Consider the following 22,028-nt stretch of genomic DNA (forward strand, 5'->3'; position numbering starts at 1 on the left):
TTGCCTGGTTATTCCATAGGCATTGTCTAGACTTACTGTAGGTAGCTCTCTGGCTTGTTTTGCTAAGGAGTTTGCTACTTCGTTTCCCGTAATCCCTATGTGTCCTGATACCCATATAATGTTTACCGAGCCATAATGGGAATAGTCGTTAATTGAATTTTTACACTAAGACCGTTTTCGATATTGTTGCCTTACTTGTTATAGCTCTAATTGCTGCTTTACTATCCGTAAGGATGTTAACTGTGAGTGGCCTTGTATTTGTTTTAAACCAGTTCAGACATTCTGTGATCGCTCGGATTTCGGCCTGGAGGATCGTGTTATGATCCGGCAGACGAAGGGAGATCCTCGTTTCCGTGTCTAAGATATAAAGACCCAGTCCCGTTCTCCCCTCTAACACAGCCCCGTCCGTAAACCCGCAGCTTCCAGCGGGAATCTGTGCAAGGGTTCCATCGATCCACATATCTCTGTCCGGTATTAGAACTTCACACAGAGCTACTTCACTTGATTCTGGTATCCGGCCCGATACTATTTGATTTATAGATTCACCCGTTGTGAACCGTAATATGCATTGGTGGTATGTTTGGTGGTCTCTTTCGATCCACTCGCTCATCGCTTTCAGTCTTATAGCCGCGATGGCTGCTTCATACCTTACCTGTATTTCTATCGGGTGGACAAATAGAATTGTCTCTAAAGCCCTAGTTGGTGTAGTCCTCATCGCCCCGCTAATGCCTAGGCAACACATTCTTTGGACTCTTTGCAATTTTCCACATTGTACTTTTTGTCCATAGCTGTCCACCATACAACAGATGCATAAGTAAGAATCGGTCTTATTACGCTTCTGTATAGCCAGTGTATCATTCTAATATTGAAACCCCATTTTGAGCCTATAGCCCTTCTACAAGTTGACCAACATCTGTGTGCTTTGGCAGCCCTTTCCTGAATATGGTCTTTCCATTTGAGTTTCCTATCTAGGTTACCCCCAGATATTTAACTGTTGGAGATATAGTTAATGTCTTATTCAGGAAAACTGGTTCCTCGACGGAGCCCAATTTCGTTTTCCTAGTGAAAAGACATAACTCTGTTTTTTCCTGGTTAACATTAAGATCTCTTGGTCTGGCCCAGTTGTAAGCTATATTTAGAGCCTCTTCGGCTCTCCTGCAAAGTAGATTTGGATTCTTTCCCCTTAGAAGTATTATAAGGTCGTCTGCATAACAGACTGGTTCAAATCCTTCCTTGGTTAAGGACCTTAGTAGACTATTTATGGTAGTGACCCACAGAAACGGCGATAAAAATCCCCCCTGTGGCATTCCCTGCCCTACTTTGTCTCTTCTTGTTACGTCATGTAGCGCGCAGCTTATCCATCTGTTCCTTAGCATGTCGTCTATCCAGTTCCTCAGCGTTCTGTCTACACGAAATTCGTCTAAGGAGTGGATCAGCGTTTCCGTGCTGACGTTGTTGAAAGCACCTTCTATGTCGATGCAAACTGCGAGTGTGTACATCTTCATTTCGAAGGTCCTCTCTATGTGGTGTACTACCTCATGTAATGCGGTTTCCACTGATCTACCTTTCACGTATGCATGTTGTTTATATTTCAACATGTCGTTGGGGATTTTGCTCTTGATCATGGTATCGACTGTCCGTTCCATTGTCTTGAGTAAAAAAGATGTTAAACTTATCGGGCGATAAGATTTTAGTACTGTGTAACTTGCCTTACCTGGTTTGGGTATAAAAACCACCCGTGCCTCCTGCCAGGCTATGGGAGTATACGCAAATTTTAAGCACGCGTTGAAATTTTTGACCAGCTTGGACGAAATGTAGTCCACTTCCCTTTGAAGTAAGGCCGGGAAGATCTGGTCAGGTCCTGCTGCTTTGTTTGGTGAGAAGCTCATTATGGCTTGCTTAACCATAGAGCTGTCTATTTTTGGTACTTCTTCTGATGTGTGGACATTTTCCGTCAAAAGCACTGTTTGGGCCGCAGTGCTTGAAGGGAAGTGTGTTCTCACCAGAAGGCCTAAGGTTTCCTCGCTTGTTTCCATCTTCCTTCCCATTTCATCAAGCATTAGCTCGGCTTGTGTATGGGTTTTGGATAGAAACTTTTTAATTTTTGATACGTCATTTACGCTATCTACCTGTTCGCAGAAAAGTTTCTAGGAGTTGCGTTTGGCGTTCCTTGTCAGTTTGTTGTATTCTTTTAGTTTTGATTTGTAGTTGTCCCAGAATACAGCTAATTTTTTTCGTTTTGCCCTATTGTAAAGTCTACGGACCTCTTTGCCTTTGTTACGAATTTCCCCTGTCATCCAGGGTTTTTCGTAGGCAGACTTCCTTTCTCGTAGGGGACAACTATCCTCGAAAGACTTTACCAGGGCTTCGGCTAATTTGTTGACTTTACTGTCAATGTCCTCCTTACTTAGGCATTCCTCATCTTCTTCTTGCCCTAGTCTGTACTTTAATTTAATTCCGAACTTGGTCCAGTTTGTTATCGGGTTTGGCGGTGGCCTTGATATTTTGAACCTAATATACCTGTGGTCAGAGAAGGAGTGGTCATCTGAGACCCTCCAGTCATGTACCTCATTTATTAGGTTTTCTGAACATATTGTTATATCTAGTAATTCCTCCCTAATTCTGTTAACAAAAGTAGGTTTGTCCCAATTTACATTAGGCGAGTTTACTTGCGGCAATTGTCAGTTTGATGGAGAGAGAGGTGAGGCATATGGTAACCCTTTACCTCTCGGCCCCCTCTCTCACCTACAAACTGACAATTGCCGCAAGTAAACTCGCCTAATGTAAATTGGGACTTAATTTCCTACGTTAAGAGTTATTAGGTCGTTAGTATTCAAATAATCTAGGAGGGCTTGACCTCTTTTGTTAGTGTTAGTACTACCCCACGAAATGTGGTGTGAGTTAGCATCGCTTCCTACTAGTACTTCGTTACCTGTTTGCTTGATTTTCCTCACCAGCTGCTGCAATTCCGACGTAGGTGGTAATGTCGGGGAGTCGAACGGTAGGTATATAGACGCTAGGTATATATTACCATTCCCTTGCATAGAAAGCATAAATTTTTATGGACTATAATACAGGTCCTCGGGCGGGTACCTGTACTAGCGTAGAAAAGTTGATAATTTATATGGTTCAATCCAGAGACCTTGTTCTTCACTGTCCAAGGTTCCTGGATTAGACCTATATGTATATTACCTTTCCCAAGGGGTGGTTATTCCACTTATAACCTCCTCGAGAGCGGTCGGTTTTGCTTTTGGGCCCAAGTAGAACCACAGCAAGTCCCCCTTGAGCTCGCTGCTAATTATGTTTATTGGGCCACTTCTCAGGATGTGATCCAATATTTTGTCGCTGATCGTTTTTTCGATGGCCTCCTGGTGTTCTTTTGGCAATCTGCCGGACCCTCTACTGGCGTCGAGGCGTCCCTGTAGTACTTCCTGGCTACCTTGGAGTAAAAAGTTGGCGTCTCCGCTCCGTTTTCTGCGACCATCTTCCTCTTCTGGAAGGTCTTGGACTTCTTAATTGAGTCAACGGGTCTTCCAGAAGATTCTGCAGTCGCACTCACACCCTTCATGTCTGAGCTCACTTCTTCGCCCTCCGTCGAAGGGTTCTTTGGGCAGTCTCCTTCGTGTGGGTTTTGAATTGGTTTGCTCGGGGCATTCGAGTGTGGGAAGCTCTTTTTCTTCTTACTCGGCTTAGCGGTGTTCTGTTCCTCGGGAGACCTTATCCTCTTCGCCGCTTCCGAGGAAGTGGAGGGAGTATCATTGGTCTCTTTTGGAGCATCCCGTTGTTTTTTGTTAAGCCGCGCCTGGTTCTTCTTATACCTTCGTCTTTGAGCCCCAATCCACGCACTTTATTTGTTGTTAGTTTTGCGATGTTATCGCTTATTTCTTCTACCATCTTTTGGACCTCCTCTTTATTTGGGTTTTCCACGACGGTAGTATTGTTTTTGCTGTTGCTGTCGGATTCGGAGTCAGGGTTGCTCCCATACTCTGATGGTTGGGTCAAGTTTAATCTATCCCTAGGCTTCCCTGTCTCCTCCTCCATTTTACCTTTAGGTTGTGTGCTTGTAGCCGTACCTTCGACCACAGATGCCAAGGCACCCAAATCTGTGGGCGATGTTTGCTCACGATCGCTTGATGACGACGAGGTGTGACTCGCCGGCAGATCACTGGTCCCCGCCGGTACTGGGTTATTTAGACCCTGCACCGTAACTTTTATCTCATTTCCAACATCCATATTTGTTTTTTGTTTTAGGGGAACACCCCCCGTAGTCAGTTTTTTTGTCCGCGGGAAACTCTAAGTTCCCAGCGGTAGGTGATCGTACCACTCTACCTCAGACAGTACAGTCACTAGTGATTTCCTAGTTTAGGGTTGAGTGATACGATCGTCCACCTCCCCCTATCCGCCGTTGAGTCGGAAGAATGTCATGGTGGCGGAGGCGCAGAAAACGAAGCACAACAACAATTGCAGCTTACAGGTTTACAAAGTCTGGACTTGGGATTTGGGGGACTTTAATTAATGCTCATCATGAGTTGTGGTATTCGGTCCTCGGAAACGACCAGAGGGGTATACTACTAGCTGAGCAGATTGATAGCTCTACATTTTGCACGGTCAATTAGGACGCCCTTACCAGAATTAGCGAAGAGTGTCACAGTTCGCTAGACATAACCACCGTGTCACCTGGTCTTACAAAAGACGTCACCTGTCAACCCGTCGTTTCTCTGGGATCAGTACATCTCCCCATAATTTTCTCCATCAGCAAACCGACCGATTTCAGCACCTCTAATGCTCGGATTACACAGAAAGTTATATCGTTGGTAGGTAGGAATAAACGAAACAAGTGGCTAAATCATCTGAAGAGGTGCAACATTGGAGCCGGAATAAGTGTACTGTGGGCTACGGTTAAGTCACTCCCGAACCCTGGAAAGAAGGAAGATAGGACATCAGTCAAGTATGGTCACGTTACGCTGACTGATCCGAAGGGATGCGCAAATTATTTCAATCGACAGTTTGTCGAGGACACCGACAGTTTGACAGGACGAAGAGGAATGGTATTACGTCGCATTAGATCTGTTCATGCCGAAGATTAACCACCACAATTTACAATGGATAATGTTGCGAATGTCATCAGGAACGGTAAATCATCCAAGCGTTGAGCCCTAATGGAATTACCATGGTAATGCTGAAACAGCTGCATGAACCGGGAGTGGAGTATCTCACTAACACATCGTTTCCGAAGTCTGGAAAATGAGCATGATGGTCCTGCTACTGAAGCCAGGCAAGGAGAGATCTCGCGTTTTGTCGCTCGTAGCAAAGACCATTGAGGCTTTAGTCCTCCATAGCGTCAGAAATAGTTATCCAGTTGTCGATCATAAGCATGGGTTCCTTAAGCAGCACATCACGACAACAGAGCTGCACGCCATTTCCACACATATCAACCAGAGCAAGCCTTGCAATAGAACATTGATTGTGGCGCCCGATTTGGCAAAAACCTTTGATACTTTCAAGCACTCCATCCTGTTTAAGGACATCGAGCTGACAACCCTCCGGCCATGTTTGAAACATCGGAAAATCAATTATATGTGTAGACACCAGTCGTACGTGAAGTTCAAGAAATACAAGGAAGTTCCCCAAGGCGGGGTAAAATAGGAAGTTCCCCAAGGCGGGGTGACATCTCCATAACTGTTTAACCTCTACCTCTCCTGTATTCCACCACTACAGACGGCATTGAGATAGTAACGTGTACGGATGATTGAACGATCTTGGGGTCAGGTACCTTACCAGATGTCATTTGTGGAAGGCTGAACTCCTAGTTGACTGATATTACCACAAAATATCCGCCACTAAATCTACGGCGACTCTGTTCGCCACATGGACGGTCAATGGTGGCCGAATTCCGACCACAATTACCCCAAAATTCTAGGGATCACATTCGATAGCATGCTCATGTCGCCCGCGCATGCCACTGCGACAAACTGCAACATCACAACCTACAGACCTACGCCCCATAGATCTGTGGTTAAAGCCAGTAGAAGTGGCTAATTTCCTGCAGCTCACAACCTAATCCCGTCAGCACAATCCCAATCACATGCCAACTCACCCTCACAAACATCCACACACATAACAACGTATCCATCCTCACACAAATCACCCTCCACACAGTACCGGCACACGTACAAATTTAATTCATACCACCATCTTATGAATCATTTCAGGGAAAACTAGGCAGCCAAACTGTTACAACAACAACAAACTGAGATGTAGGAACAAGGTCCTGAAGTCCCTAACCGACAGCAGGGTGCAGATAGAGGAACCTTGTTGACCACGTATAACGCGATAGGTCGGTCTGCGCCAGTATGGTCCGCGGATATAAGTGGACCATTAGTCTTCAATAAGACAGTATTTGGGTCTTCTGAAAGACGACCTATTGGGCTTCTATTAGAATACCTATTGCTCTTCTGTCAGAAGACCTATTGGTTTTCTTTAAGAAGATCTATCGCTCTTCTATAAGAAATTGTTAGTCTTCTTTGAGACGACCTATTGGTCTTCTTGGAGAAGACCTCTTGGTCTTCTAAAGGAGAACTATTGCCCTTCTATAAGAAGACTTATTCGTCTTCAATAAAAATACATATTGGTCTTCTATAAGAAGACCTATTGGTTTCCTTTTAAAAGACCTATTGGTATTGTATAAGACCAGCAACTGGTATTCTATACGATTATCTATTGGTCTTCTATAAGACGATATTTAAAATTATATACACACTTAAATTACTTTTGTTTATATATAGACGTTTATTTTTTGGTTTTAAATACATATAAATTCTTAATTTGTTGTATATAAATACTTAATTTGTTCTTGTATAACACACATCATGTCATCATTATCAAAAATTCTTTAGGAAACTCTGGACCATGTCAACAAAAAATTATCCTACTTTCATTAGTATTCCTGGTTAAATTTAAGAAGTTTAACTATTAGTTAATTTCGCCAGTAGATCATCAAATAATTTCACATCTCGCACAGCAATTAAACCATGGCTATTACATTTCCAATCCACCGTTCCCTCTTCTGAATTCTCCTTTTCCTCCTCCTCCTCCTCCTCCTCCTCCACCTGATCACCACTTTTAATGTATTTCAATGGTATCGGTTTACCTTCCTTAATGCTTGTTTGAAATTCAATAATATCACCATTAAGAGAACGAAGAATGGCCTGAGGAGCACATGTATCCCATTTATATGTTGAACCCTTACTCAAGACATAGGCATCAACTTCATTGGTAATAACTTTAAGAGCCTTGTGACCAGCTCCAGCGGAGAAAGCAAATTCATAACCCAACTCTAGCATTTGTTGTAGCAGTTCTGCACGTTCTGAGCTGGAAAATATACCCAATAGTCGACCTCTATCAGAGGTGGTATTATTAAGGGATTTACAATGGGCTTGGCAACTGGGTAGGGCTATACCCCAAAACATCGCTGATGTGTAGACATTTTCATCCAATTTATTACGAAACGGTTGACAGATAACACCAATGACGGGAATTCCTGTGATCGTATCATAGACGCCAATTAGTACCGTAACGCAATCCAAACCGGTTGATGTTATGCCTGGAAAATTGGTGAACATTGTATCGCCTGATATATATTCCGCCGTAGCATCTGTGGGTAGGGGGAAAAAGAGGAAATTTTGGTTTAGAAATTCTAATTTGAAATTTTGTGAATTCGATAAGGGGAAATCATGAATAGGGGAAGAAAGGGTTGTAAAAGAAGGCTTTCTGAGATTCTATAATAATACCTACAGGACTTCTATAGAAGACCCACAGGTCTTCTGGGCTTTTATAAGAAGGCTTTCTGGGCTTCTATAAGAAGACATGCTGAACAACTTTAAGAATAACAACTGCGCTTCTGTATGAGGAACCTCTGAACTTCCATAAGAAGATCTGCAGGCTTCTATAGGAAAACCTTTAGAGGTTTCTATAAGCAATCCTTTTAGGGCTTCTATAAGAAGACCTTCTGGACCCGAAGGCCTACTTGGCTTCTATAATAGGACCTTCTGTAAGAATACCTTCTGGATCTGAATACCTACTTGGCTTCTATAATAAGACCTTCTGTTTGAAAACCTTCTGGGCTTCTATAAGAAGGCATGCTGAACTTCTTTAGGAAGAACTACTGCGCTTCTGTAAGAAGAACTTCTGGTCTTCCATTAGAACGCCTTCTAGGCACCCCTTTTCAATCGATAAAAGTTACAGAATAGGCCTGCTGGACTTCTATTAGAAAACCTACTGGGCTAATGGGCTTTGTTAAAATACCTTCTGGGCTTCTATAAGAAGACCAGCTGAACTTTTTAAGAATAACAACTGCGCTTCTGTAAGAGGTACTTTTGGACTTCTATAAGATGACCTGTAGGCTTCTATAAGAAGATATTCTAGACTCCTATATGAAGCCCTACTGGGCTTCTATAAGAGGAACTTATGCGCTTCTATAGGAAAACCTTTAGACGCTTCTATAAGAAAACCTTTTAGGGGTTCTATAGGAAAACCATCTGGGCTTTCATTACAAGACCTTCCGTCTTTCTGTTTGAAGATCTTCTAGGCTTCTATTATAAGACCTGCTGGAGTTCTATAAGAATACCCTCTGGGCCTCTACAATAAGATTTCCCGGACTTCTATAAGAAGACTTTCTGGGCTTTTATAGAAAGGCTTTCAGGGCCTCTATCAAAAGACATACTGCATTTCTATAAGAAGACCTACTGGGATTCTATGAGAGGAACTTCTGAACTTTTATTAGAAGATCATCTGAAGTTCTATTATAACGCCAACTGGACCTGAGGACCTACTTGACTTCTATAATATGACCTTCTGTAAGAAGGCATTCTGGTCTTCTATAAAAATATTTTCTGGGCTTCTATAAGAAGTTCTACTGGACTTCCATAAGACGACCTCTATAAGAGGAACTCCTGGATTTCTATAAGACATCCTAGGCTTCTATTAGAAGACCTCCTAGGCTTCTATTAGAAGACCATGTGGACTTCCATTAGAAGATCTCCTTGGCTTCTATAATAAGATTTTTTTTGCTTCTATTAGAAAGCATTCTGGGCTTCTATAAGACGATATTCTGTAAGAAGGCCTTCTGGGCTTCTATAAGAAAATCAACCTGACTTCTATAAGAGGGACTTCTAGACTTCTATAAGAGGAAGACCTTCTGGACATATATTGGAAAACCTGCTGGACTTCCATAAGAAGACCTATTGCGCTTCTATAAGAGGAAATTCTTAATTTCTATAAAAAGACCTCCTGGGTTTCTATTAGAAGACCTACTGAGCTTCCACTAGAAGGCCTCCTTGGCTGTTATAAGAAGACCCCTGGGCTTCTATAAAATTACCTTCTATAAGAAGTCCTTCTTGCCTTCTGTTAGAATATCTTCTGGGCTTCTATTAGAAGATCTTCTGGGCTTCTATTAGAAGATCTTCTGGGCTTCTATTAGAAGACCTTCTGGGCATATATTAGAAAACCTGCTGGACAACTACAAGAAGATCTACCTGACTTCTATAACAGGAACTTCTGGACTTCAACTAAATGGCCTCTGTTGGACTTCTATAAGAAGACCGTCCGAACTTCTATAAGAATACCTACTGGCCTTCTAAAAAAGAAATTTGTGAACTTCTATAGAAAAACCTTCTGTTCTTCTATAATAAGAGCTACAGGTCTTCTATAAGAGAAAGACCTTAATGGCTTTTATAAGAAGGCCTCCTGGGCTTCTACTGATCTTCAATAAATAGAGTCTCTGGTCTTCTACATGTTGTATTTCTTGTCTTCTATAAAAATACCTTCTCGACTTCTAAAAGAGGATCTACTTGTCTTCGACAATGAACTTATGGTCTGTAATGAATTTTGTTAAAAACGTTATATCTTTGAACGCGTCTACCAATACATACCTATTGGATCTATCCACACTCCTAGTTTTGAGTAATCTACATCATTCGGTAACTCTGGTATTTCTTCACTTAGTCCCTTGTCAAATACATCACGATGTACCTCTTCGGCTAAAATTTTTGCTGCCACTTGATGTTCCTCCTGCAATATGGCAAGTAGGCATGACTCGGTCTCTTCGACTGTGGGGCCCACAACAATTGCAACACTTTCACCATTGGCATTGGTAAAATTGGGTGATTCTTCTCCCCTTATGTTGTCCTTCATTTCTGGAAACTATACAAAAATGAACATCCACTGGAATATTCTATCTATAGCTAAGTTTATTTATAACCATAGTAGCAACAAGAACAACAAATAATAGCATACGTACCTCATTGCCAACATCATACTTTATGGCCTCTTGTATGAGTACATCGGCGAGTGTTTTGAAATCATGTTCAAATCTTTTATTGGCTTCATCTCCAGTTTTCTCCCGGATCAAAAGTGACAACAATTGTTGATTCGAACGGCATATACGGGCTATATTAGCTGCTTTCTCAGCTGCGTTGATGAGGCTTCTTAATAGGTTATGCGACTGCTGCAGAGTGTCTGTGCTATCCATTGCTTATTTGCTTGCTTACTATCCCTTCTCAATGCTCTGTGGATGAAGATGGGTGCGTGACCTTGTTGTTTGCTTTTATGCGAATTGGCTGGCTGGAGTGTGAAGAGAGAAGGTTGTCTGTCTGTTAGTCGATTTGCGAAACAAAGTTCATACCTATACATTGATGTTGTTGTTGTCGTCATTAATTAAATTATGTTTAGAATTAGTTTGTGGTTACAACTGGCGCCTGAGGTTATTTGTTTGTTGGTGGTAGTTACCGTTATGAACTTACCTGTCTACAGAATTTACCAAATGGAAATTTTCTTTGAAAAGAATAAAATTAATTGTCCGTATTTTACTTTGTTGTTATTGTTGTTTACGCTCGCTCACAGCCACTTAATAAACTTTGCAAAAACTGTTTGTTTATTCAGAATGGAAATATTTTCTTTCAGTTATTTTTTTATTGAGTTCCGCTGCCTTTCTTTGTGTATCTTCCTCAACTTACTAACAGATGCCGACAGAAATTTTCAACCATCAACCTTCAGTTGTGTGTTGTCTGCTGTTTCATTTTATGTTGCCTATTTATAGGCGCTCGCAATTAGTGTTTGTAAACGTCACAATATTTGTTATGTTTGGATTCATCTGACAACATAGTAGGAAACGGATGTTTAGTACCGTTAGGTTTGAGTGTTGAATTAAAGGTGCTTTAGACTTTATGTAATAAGAAAAATAATAAAGATAATAAATAAAACAAATACAAAGGGTTTGAATGCAGTTGCGACTACAAATCAATTCAAAAGAAATTATTTTCACTGCCAGCAGTGCCGGAACTTTGGGAATGAAACATAACATTTTCTCTCTAGAAAGGAAGGAGGGAAAGAATATAGGCAGGGTGAAGGAAATGAAGGAAACAAACATTAATGATCAGAAATCTGGCAAATTATACAAAATGAATTTTATAATCGGATTATTATTTCGACAAACAAAATCGGATAAAAAATATGTTTTTGGTCCATTTTGCATTTTAAATATGATCATCAACAATATCTAATGGTGTCTATTCTGGTCAGTGCCCGATCTTCACATAAAATTTCTTGGTGATCGGTCCATACTTGCGTCCTATAGTTTGATTAAAATTTTTATGAACGGGCGGACATCGCTGAGTCGCTTTATCTAGTCAAGATATCAAATATGGTGTACCACGATGGTGTTCTACAGCGAATATTTCGCGGTGACGAGTTAAGGAAAATCTGTGATGTCTCGATTACGGAGTCTACAATGTAGGTCGATGTTTAGACGTTCAAAGTTAATGGGAAAGAATATTGATTTTATGGGCGAGGGAGTAGAGAGGAATAAGAGGGGGTACATACACCCCTGTACTCGCAAATTCTGTTTTGTTTCTTCCTGTATTTCATTTTATTTTCTCCGCCGGCAAATAAACAACAACGCATACATTTGAATTAAAAACTTTTGTGATAAGAAATAAATTGAAAAAAAATTATCTGTAAAAACTAATAGTAAACATATACATATGTATGTATGTATGTATTTATTTTTTAATGAACTTTAATTTAATTTCTATAAGCAGTATCGCCTTAGTCTTAGTATTGCCTTCGCATGATCAAACGAGAAAATGAGTGTGAAGAAGAATCAGAAAATTGACACAAACATTATTTGCGTTTCTAAACGGCAAGGACATTTTAAAAGAAATTAAGAAGAAAATTTTCCATTCCAGTTTGAAGGTATAAACACGGACTAAACTATTCTAGTGACCGGATAGATTACCGTGTTTTCGTTTTCCCGGATTTTTTGGTCCGTGCTGGGAGGATTGGTTTTCCATATCCACATCCACCACACTCAAACTTTGGTGAAATGCAATAGATGTTGGGAGCATTTCATGGACTCCGGGGTTCTGAACTCGTCCATGAGAAGGACTACGAGAGCACGAGGCTCCCACGCAACCGCAGCTCTTAACATCGGCCATTGCTGTTCCAATCCCTGAAAACTAATTATTCTTGCTCGATATTATTCGATAGCTCCACGTTTTACAACGAGGAAGCATTACCCTGTAGTTGTTGTCTGACAAGTAATGTCGTCTGGCAACACGTCATTTCCTATAATTGTCTTCATCAGCAGACCGATGAAGTCGCCTCTGAACAGCGCACTCTTATCAGTCATGGGAAAGCTAATTGATCTATTTTCAGAGAGCTCACCAATCACCGTCCAACCCTTCTGATGTTCGGGTAGCAGAAAGGACACTCTGGGACATCTGTTTTGCGACACTCTAACTCATTGTTTATGTTACCGACAAAAGTCGGAAAAATTACAATGCATATAATTTCAGTTATTAACGATGTTTTTCGGTAAAATAGTGACCAAAATATGTAGTTGTAAAGTTCTATCGATAGCTAGAGTGCTGCCAACTTAATTTGAACTTTTAATTCATAATTTTTTGCTTTAATTTTACCGATTTTTACCGGCAACTCAACAAAATGAGTTAGAGAATCACACTACTAGCCGGAATAAGTGAACTGTGAGTAACGGGAAGAAGGAAGATAGGATCTCAGTTACGTTTTACAACGTTACGCTGACTGATTCGAAAAGATACACAACTTATTCAAACCGACAAGTTATCGGGCATACCGCGAGTGACAGGGCTAAGAGATTCGCACTACGTTGCATTAGATCTCCTTCTGTTAAGGAAGAAACACCGCAATTTACAATGAATGGATGGTGTTGCAAATTCCACTAGGAATGCTATATCACCCAAAGCGTTAGGTCCTGACGGAATCTGAAAGAGCAATGCTGAAACAGCCGGATGAGCCGGGAGTCGAGCACCTCACCAAAGTTCTCAACCACTCACATTGTTCCCGAAGTCTGGAAAATGGACAGGGTGTTCCCGCTACTGAAGCCAGACAAGAATGCCAGCAAAGATAAATCTTACAGACGGATTTCGCTTCTACCGCCAGTGGCAATGACCCTTGATGCTTTACTCCACCCCAGCATCAAAAATAGCTATCCAGTTGTCGATCATGAGCATAGGATCCGTAAGCAGCATAGCATTCGTGGTGGCAACCGACTTATCAATAGCCTTTCATGCTGTCAACTACTCTACGCTCTTTAAAGACATCGAGCAGACTACCCTCCGGCCAAGTTTGAAACGTTAGATAATCAATTATATGGTGCACGACAGTCGTTCGTGGAATTCAGGAACAATAAGTCCAAACCTCGTAGAGTGAAAGTTCCCGAAGTGGGGTAATATCTCCGGAACTGTTTAATGTCTCTACCTCTCCCGTATTCCGCCCCTCCATTGAAATCGTAACGTATGCGGAAAATTATCGTCAGGTACCTTCCCTGATTTGAAAGGCTGAACTCCTATTTGACTGATCTTACCAACATCTTTACGCGAGGAATGTATAAATATCCGCCACCAAATCCACGGCCACTCTGTTCACCACATGTTTGGCAGAGGTGAGAACTGAGTTGAATGTCATGGTCGATGGTAAACAAACAGCATGTTCATGTTATTCGCGCATGCCAAAGCTCTCTGCGGCAAACTGAGATATAGGAACGAGGTCCTCAAGTCCCGAGCGGACAGAACTTGCGGTACAGATAAAGAAACTTTGTTGACCACATATAATCCGATAGGTCGGTCTGTGGTAAGCTGGTCGCCGCCAGTTTGGTCCGTGAATATAAGTGCAACGCGATAGGAAAATATTCAAAGCTCTCTGCGGCAAACTGAGATATAGGAACGAGGTCCTCAAGTCCCGAGCGGACAGAACTTGCGGTACAGATAAAGAAACTTTGTTGACCACATATAATCCGATAGGTCGGTCTGTGGTAAGCTGGTCGCCGCCAGTTTGGTCCGTGAATATAAGTGCAACGCGATAGGAAAATATTCAAACCTGTCAGTATGTCGCCCTGAGAAGTGCAACAGGGTGCCTCCTCAAGGTTCTTTATCGACATATAAAGATTAAATTTGATTGACGCACTCTTACCGTTATTATCTACATACGTCGAAAGTTTTGAAAAATAATTGGACGAAAATTTTCACAAAAAATTTCAAATGGCGGCTGGCAACACGGCCTATTGCCTAGACGAGAAACTTTTCGCGTTCCCGTCGTATATTATGCTGTACTACTTCTACTGGGTAGTTCTCCGCTAATTCTAGCTTTAGACGCAACGGCAAGCTTCACATTGTGGTTCTCAATGATTAATAGCCATTAGAATCGCAGTTACACTAGAGTTTTTTGCCGGATTAACCCACTTCGAGAGGATATATTTGACGTTTGCGCTATGGAATTGACATTTGAAATCCAAACCCACTGGGTTAATCCGGTTAAGTGTAACCGTTAGGGCTGCAAATGAGGCAGCAGTGATAGCTTATCAGTTTAGTTGTAAGATTTGTGAAGACTGGGGAACTAGTGAAATTACGGGTATGTTCTGAGACACACTTCACGCCTCAAGCATTTTGTTCACCCCATTTACTCCTATTTAAAAAAGAGTATACCCTAGTCCGTCCATAAAATACTCCAAAAATAAGCGTAAATGGGGTGAACAAAATTCTTGAGGCGTGAAGTGAGAGGTGAAGTGTGTCTCAGAACATACCCGATAGTCTCATTGAAAGTATGGTCACTCCGCTTCATTATGATTTATTTGTAGTATACAGTGGTCAACATTCGTTTAAGCGTAAGAGAACTTTTGTGTTTATTCCCGAATTGAACTAAATATATTTGGGAGTTTCTTTATAAAATAGTTAATCTTATTACGATTTAACGAATTAAGCACAAAACCTAGACCATAATAATTAATTGCGGAAAATTCTCTATAAAAATCTAAAAACTCGTAGGACATTCATTTATGTAAGTGCAACCTACATAAAAGTGAAAAAAAATTTTAGACTTAATATCAAGTATAAGCCAGCATTTATAGTAAATTAAGGGCCATTATTACATGTGTTCTTTTACTATCTGATGGATTTTAAAATGCAAAATAAACTAATTTGGAGGCATTAAAAGTATAATTTTCACATTGAAAGTTAATGACTTGAAGCTCCTCCTTGAAATTCAATCATCACTTTTAACTTTAAGTTAACCGGAACGCTATAAATCTGTTCGGTAAATCCAAACTATAACAAAAGAAGACTTATAATAATGGGGGTAAATGTTATAAGGCCCTATGCTTTCCTCAATGCCGAAAAATCGAGAATCGCAATTGTTGTTATAAGAAGATGAATCGCATCGAGAATTTGTAACAACATTTCCTAACCGCTTTTTTCATATCATTGACTGTTGAATAGTGTGTTTCACTAGTGTAAACAATAGCTGAGACAATGTTCCATAGTTTTTACCCGAATTTAATCAAAAGTTCAATTTTTTTCGCGATAATACACTGATTTTCTGTCATTATTTATTGGTTCGACGTAGGAATGCCTCCATTATCTCGCTGAAAACTACGTCTTTATAATTTCTTTATTTAAGATGGGAAATCTACAGGTCCTCGGACATTTTCCGACTACACTTTTGTTTATACAAAACCAATCGGCCACGCGTTTCCACAGAAAAAGCGCCCCCCACTATAGGGTTTTTATCAACAAAATAATGCTAAGATGTGATTAAATTGTTTTTACTTAAATCACGGAAATATTACTTTTAAGACTTTAAACCAGCAAAATTCAATATTTTTCTGGTCGTTAATGTTAAAATCCAAGTCATATGAATTTTGATAACTCCATTCTTTTCAGTTTTTTTTTTGTATTTTGAAAACATGTGTTACATTGAAAATTTGGGCACATAATAGGTATTGTTATCCTTAAAACCCAGCACAAGTTCATGTAATTAAAAAATAATCGATACTATCAATAGTGCCATCGATTTTTGCCAGCAAATCTTAACACTTACCAACACTGTCTCATATTAAGTGGGAAGTGTTCCGAAATTCGAAAAAAGGAAATTTAACACGCAGCTGTTGACACTTGAAATAAATATATAGCGGTATAGAGCAGTTTACAACAATATTATGACAGTGTTTGATAAGAATATGAATGTTATATGTTTAAAATTTACAAAGAAAGTTAACAAAGACGATCTACTAGATAAGATAATATTTTCACCCTTTTGTTTATTTCGATTTGTTTATTTTGCATATCTCTTCATTCAGGAAACTTTTGAGTACAAATAATTTAATAAATCTCAGTGCTTTCTGTCTTCCGCTCTCTCTGAATGGGGAGTCAGAATAGACAACAATAAGTGAATACCAAAGAAAACAGAAAAAAAGTATAATAATACCCTGTCAGCATTTTGAAGTGAGTTCTATCTTCTCTCATCAATGCGTGACTTTTTAGAGACTCTTTCTCTGTAAAAATGCGATAACTGTTTAATATACAACAACAATACATTGCTTGTATTTAGATAAAAATACGGCACCTATTTTTTACAAAAACAAATTACACTGGAAACAGTTTGCAAAATGTAACGCAGAGAAATACAGGCAAATAACAATAACAATTCTATGACCATATTACGACAAACTAATATTTATCTTGTGTGCAGGAACTTTTTGGTTACTTGATTTAGATCAGCGACGACCACAGAAATACAACCAAAGCGAAGACATGTATGAACGTATGAGTGAAAAAAGCAACAACCACATTATGTTTTTGTTTGTTTTCATTAATTTACACTGTACGTGAGAGAGAGAAGCAAATGCAAAAACAACTCAGTGGGCGCCCTCACTATACGATCTAAGCAAAGAAGCTCGACCCTGATTTAGATACAAAAGAGATTGCTTACATCTATTTTTAGAATTGTAGGAAATTGAATAAATAAGACATTTCGGTAGTAACTCAAAATTTGGAAATTTTCACTTTTTAATAAAAAACGATAGATAATGATCAACTCCACCCACTGTAAAAATGTCACATTGGTTTGTCTACTCTTTCGTCAAAAAATACCGTTATTTCACTCTTCGTGTCCTCAGAGCAGGGTCGAGCTTCTTTGCTTAGATCGTATAGTGAGGGCGCCCACTGAGTTGTTTTTGCATTTGCTTCTCTCTCTCACGTACAGTGTAAATTAATGAAAACAAACAAAAACATAATGTGGTTGTTGCTTTTTTCACTCATACGTTCATACATGTCTTCGCTTTGGTTGTATTTCTGTGGTCATCGCTGCCTCAGAGTTACTAGTTAAGTATGAACAGATTTTTGTCTCTACTGAAAAGTAAGAAATTTTGAGTTGCTTCCCTTTTGTTGATCAGGTGCGATTTGTCTGTAGAGGATTACATTCGACGGTGGTGCAATGGTAAGCATGCTCGCTTTGCAAACTGAATTACCAGGTTCGATTACAAGGTCACATTTTTCAGATGACAAAATTAACATAAGCGACAATTCCTGAGTATTTCTAAAGCATATGTTGATAAAATAATGAGTTAAATAGTAAAAAAAAACTTTAAGACAAAATAATCGAAACAAGGAATCAACTCCACAACAGGTCAATAACAAAATAAAAAATAAAAGAAGAAATTAAATAAAATAAAAAATAATTTAAAAAAAATTAAGTTTCTAAAAACGGCGCTGAATGAGGCTCTCTTTAAAAACTTTTTACTCGACAAATTTGAGCGTGTAAAAAATAGTAACATGGACGCCGGCGTCTGATTGGCTGGTACGCCGACTTTGACATTTGTACCAGCTTTTTTGACGTTTTTACCATTTTTGGGTTCCCGAACTTTTTGAAAAAACTTTTGTGTGGCAACAATTTGTCTCTCTTTCTCTCTTTTACGAGTTTTACTATTAAAAAGTACGGGAACAAAGCTATATTCTTTCTCATGATGGAATCTCTCAAATAAAACGCTTGCCGTTTAATTTTGCCACCATTTATAATTTAAATGCAATCGTTTTATTTGAGAGATTCCATCATGAGAAAGAATATATTTATTGAGGCTAAGTGACAAATTATTTTCTAGTTTTGAGTGCATTTCTAAATAAAACACTGAAACTTATGGCATGTTTCACTAAGACGATTCGAATTCAAATTCGTTCGAATTACAACCAAACTTCAGTTTTTTTCAAAAAAAATATTTGATTTATTTTTGTTTTCGATCAAACAAAAATTGCCTACAATAACATGAGTTTGGTAGTAATTTGAACGAATTTCAATTCGAATCTCTTATAGAAACAGACCATTAATTTTTTAAATTATTTTTTATTTTTAACTTTTTAGTAAATACATTTTTAGGACCACTGAGAACAAAATTATAGTCAATTTAGGCCGAAAATTTAGATAAAAAACTTTAAAATGCCTGAAATCGTGTAGTACCGTTATATAGAGGCTATACCAAAACCTGGACTTATGTCCATAATTTTTGATGGAGAAGTTTCTGTACCATTGGGAACTCCAAATACCAAGTTACAGCCAATTCTGACTAAAAATGAAGATCAAATCTCTCAAACACACACTAGCGGCCGGGTGGAACCGCTATATGGGGGCTGTAGGAAAAAATGGGCCAATATTCATGTATTGTCATCCAAATTTGAAAAGTGTGCAAAGTTTCAATTCGATTGGTCAACTGCAACTGCGTTAAAAACGAGTTACTAGATTTGAACTAAATCGGGTGGTACCGCTATATGGGGGCTATACGAAAAAATGGAGCCATATTGGATTTGGTTTCATATTCATGTATTGTCATCCAAATCTGAAAAGTGTGCAAAGTTTTAGTTCGATTGGTCAACTGCAACTACGTCAAAAATGAGTTACCAGATTTGAAATGCAAGTTAAATAAAACACCGTTAAAACACTGTAAAATGGACCAAACTTTGTTTTAATTTCATATTCATGTATTGTCATCCAAATCTGAAAAGAGTGCAAAGTTTTACAGCGTGTTTTTGTAAAAAGTTTTTGCCCATTCGTTCTTCGATTTCATGAACGAAGACACAATTTGGTTTTCATAGCGGTTGACGTTTGTATTCGTGTGACAAACAAATGAAAGCTTTTTATTTTCGTAATTTTTTTGGTTTTCGTAACAAAATCAGACGAACGAATACGTCAAAAATAAACGAATGGAAAAGACCCATCGTTTTGAAAGAAAATTAAATAATTTGAGTAATTAATGGCACAAAACACACGAAAACTGGAAGGGAATGCAATTTTATTTATTTCCATAGAAGCACGCGCGTATATGTACATCTGTTTCTTCATATTATCACAATTATTTTTGGACAAATTTGATTACATTTTTTTCTTATTTTTTGTTTGACATCTGTGTATCGGGGTTGCCATCAAGTAACACATTTTACGTGCAGATGCCTATGCAAAATTCACAAAATAAGTATCATGGAAACCCTGAAATATAAAGCTTTTATAAAATAGACGAAAGCTTTCAGATAAAAACGAATGGTTCGTAAAATTTTACAAGAACCAAATTTTGAACGTATACGTTTTAGTACGAACGGTTCGTGTGACAGGCAAGCATTTTTACAAAAACACCCTGTTAGTCCGATTGGTCTACTGCAACTGTGTCAAAATTGAGTTACCAGATTTGAAATGAAATTTAAATAAAAATACCGTAAAGAAGAACAAAACAACTATTATTTCCAGCAAAACATCTGAGTCCATCAACTTGGGCAAGCGTGGTATTGATGTTAAGCCTTCAAACTCTAGCTAAAGAGCTACTGAATGAGACGATTTTATTGAAATTTTGATTTATAGAACGGTTACACTACAGCTTTTTGCCGGGTTAACCCACTTCATCATAATTTATTGCTTAATCTGGTCAAATCTGACCAGATTTGCCATACAAAAATAAATCCTCTCACGACTGGGTTTATTTTAAATCCGGTACAAATCCACTAAAAATACAGTGTTGTATTCGGTATTTGTGCAAAAAATCCAACTCTACTCAAAAAGTACCAAAAGTTGCAACTGTTTTTGCTACAGAGTTTGTCGTGTTTTGCACGTTTACGATTGGTCGCATGAGATTTTATGGAGTTAATAAATCTATAGTTATTTGGAAATCTTAAATTTATTTATTTTTTTACGTTATATGCAATTTAGATATGACACCATTAGCCGGATTTAGCGCATTATCAGGTTTTATTTGCTAAATCCAGCCAAAATCTACCAGATTTCCCATACAAAAATAAATCCTCCTATTAAAAGGATTTGTTTTAAATCTGGCATAAATCCTCGTATACAACTCTGTTTTTTGCAACATGTTGCTAGAAAATACAAAAAGTTGCAAGCTGGCACAAGAAACAAGGTAGATGCATCGGTGAATTGCTACACTAAAAATAATTTAAAATGTAAAAATTTGTAAACAAGGCGGAAAAATTAAATTTGTTTTGATGTACAAAGTTGATTTTAATCAACCAAGACTAATATTTAGGATGTCTAAACGATAAAATAATTCGTTTATTTATTTTAGATGGACAAACTTCGATAAAATAATTCTTTATTTGCTCGATAGTTAGCATTAGTAGCATAATGTGCTAACATTTTCAGTATTAAACAATAAATTTGTAATTTGACGTATGTTTTTTGAGACGAATTCAATTTACAAAAAATTCTTTTGACGTTTCACATTCGTTCAGATGGGCTGATGCATCTTCCTTGGTTATTGTGATATGAACAAAAATCAGCTGACTGCCATTTAAATCCTCCAAAATGTATATCTAAATGCAATGAGATTTGTACTGGATTTATTAAATCCAGTCGAGGATTTATGGCTAGTCTAAATGAGCTATTATACACTTTTTTAACAAAAAGTACGCTTGATACCATGTTACAAAAATGTATCCCTGTGTGTAAAATATACCAATATGAGCAAAGAGGGGACGATATCTCATACGAGAAATTGTAAAAGTGTAACACATGACTTTATTGGTTATTTTGTATGTATACGTAAAAAAACATCAGCTGACAGTTTATATCCTCGAAAAGCTAAGTGTAACCAGCGAAGATTAACCCACTGGATCTATTAAACCCAGCGGGTTAACCTTCAATAGTGTAACCGGGGTATTACTTAAGTACTTAGGATGAGACGCGAATAATATTAGTTGTATAAAAACGTATTGAGATCAAAGATGTGAATTAATAGTAATGTTTACAAAATATGTACATGGTTGCATTTTTAACCGATGAATTCAAATATTTAAATGTAGGTTGCGTAATAATAATTGAATTAGTGAGAACGTATACTTAAAGTACTAAAATAAAATATGTACATAAGAGAAATTATAATAATAAAAGTTGATCCGCTTCAACCATTAAAACACTATAAAAATGGGCCAATATTGGTTTTGATTGCATATTCATGTATTGTCATCTAAATCTGAAACGTCTCCAAAGTTTCAGTTCGATTGGTCAACTGCAACTGTGTTAAAAATGAGTTACCAGATTTGAACTAAACGGACACAAAAGCAAGTTAAATAAAACACTGTAAAAAGAAAAAATCGTTTTATTTTATTCTTTTTTATTTATTAATTTTTTATTATTATTTTATCAACGTACATATGTCTTTTAGCCTACAT

At 38.4% G+C, this 22,028-nt stretch overlaps 1 protein-coding gene across 3 annotated transcripts in view; it reads right to left on the bottom strand.

Moving 5' to 3' along the window:
• Positions 1–6,769: 6,769 nt before the first annotated feature.
• Positions 6,770–22,028, bottom strand: part of LOC141388886 (protein Notchless-like) — a 63,535-nt gene continuing 48,276 nt past the window's right edge. Inside the window, exons 1-4 of one of the 3 annotated variants that reach the window (XM_073959476.1) lie at positions 10,800–11,184; positions 10,298–10,681; positions 9,930–10,200; positions 6,770–7,654 (exon numbers count right to left, since the gene is read on the bottom strand). In XM_073959476.1, coding sequence (XP_073815577.1) covers positions 6,966–7,654; positions 9,930–10,200; positions 10,298–10,528 — 1,191 coding nt within the window. In that variant the 5' untranslated portion in view covers positions 10,529–10,681; positions 10,800–11,184 and the 3' untranslated portion in view covers positions 6,770–6,965. Of the gene's footprint in view, positions 7,655–9,929; positions 10,201–10,297; positions 10,682–10,799; positions 11,185–22,028 lie in introns of those variants that run through there. The other 2 variants (XM_073959475.1, XM_073959474.1) reach the window with 2 other exon arrangements.

This window comes from Musca autumnalis, unplaced genomic scaffold (genome assembly GCF_047663935.1).
Source record: "Musca autumnalis isolate F117 unplaced genomic scaffold, ASM4766393v1 scaffold_1, whole genome shotgun sequence".
NCBI classification, from domain to species: Eukaryota; Metazoa; Arthropoda; class Insecta; order Diptera; family Muscidae; genus Musca; species Musca autumnalis.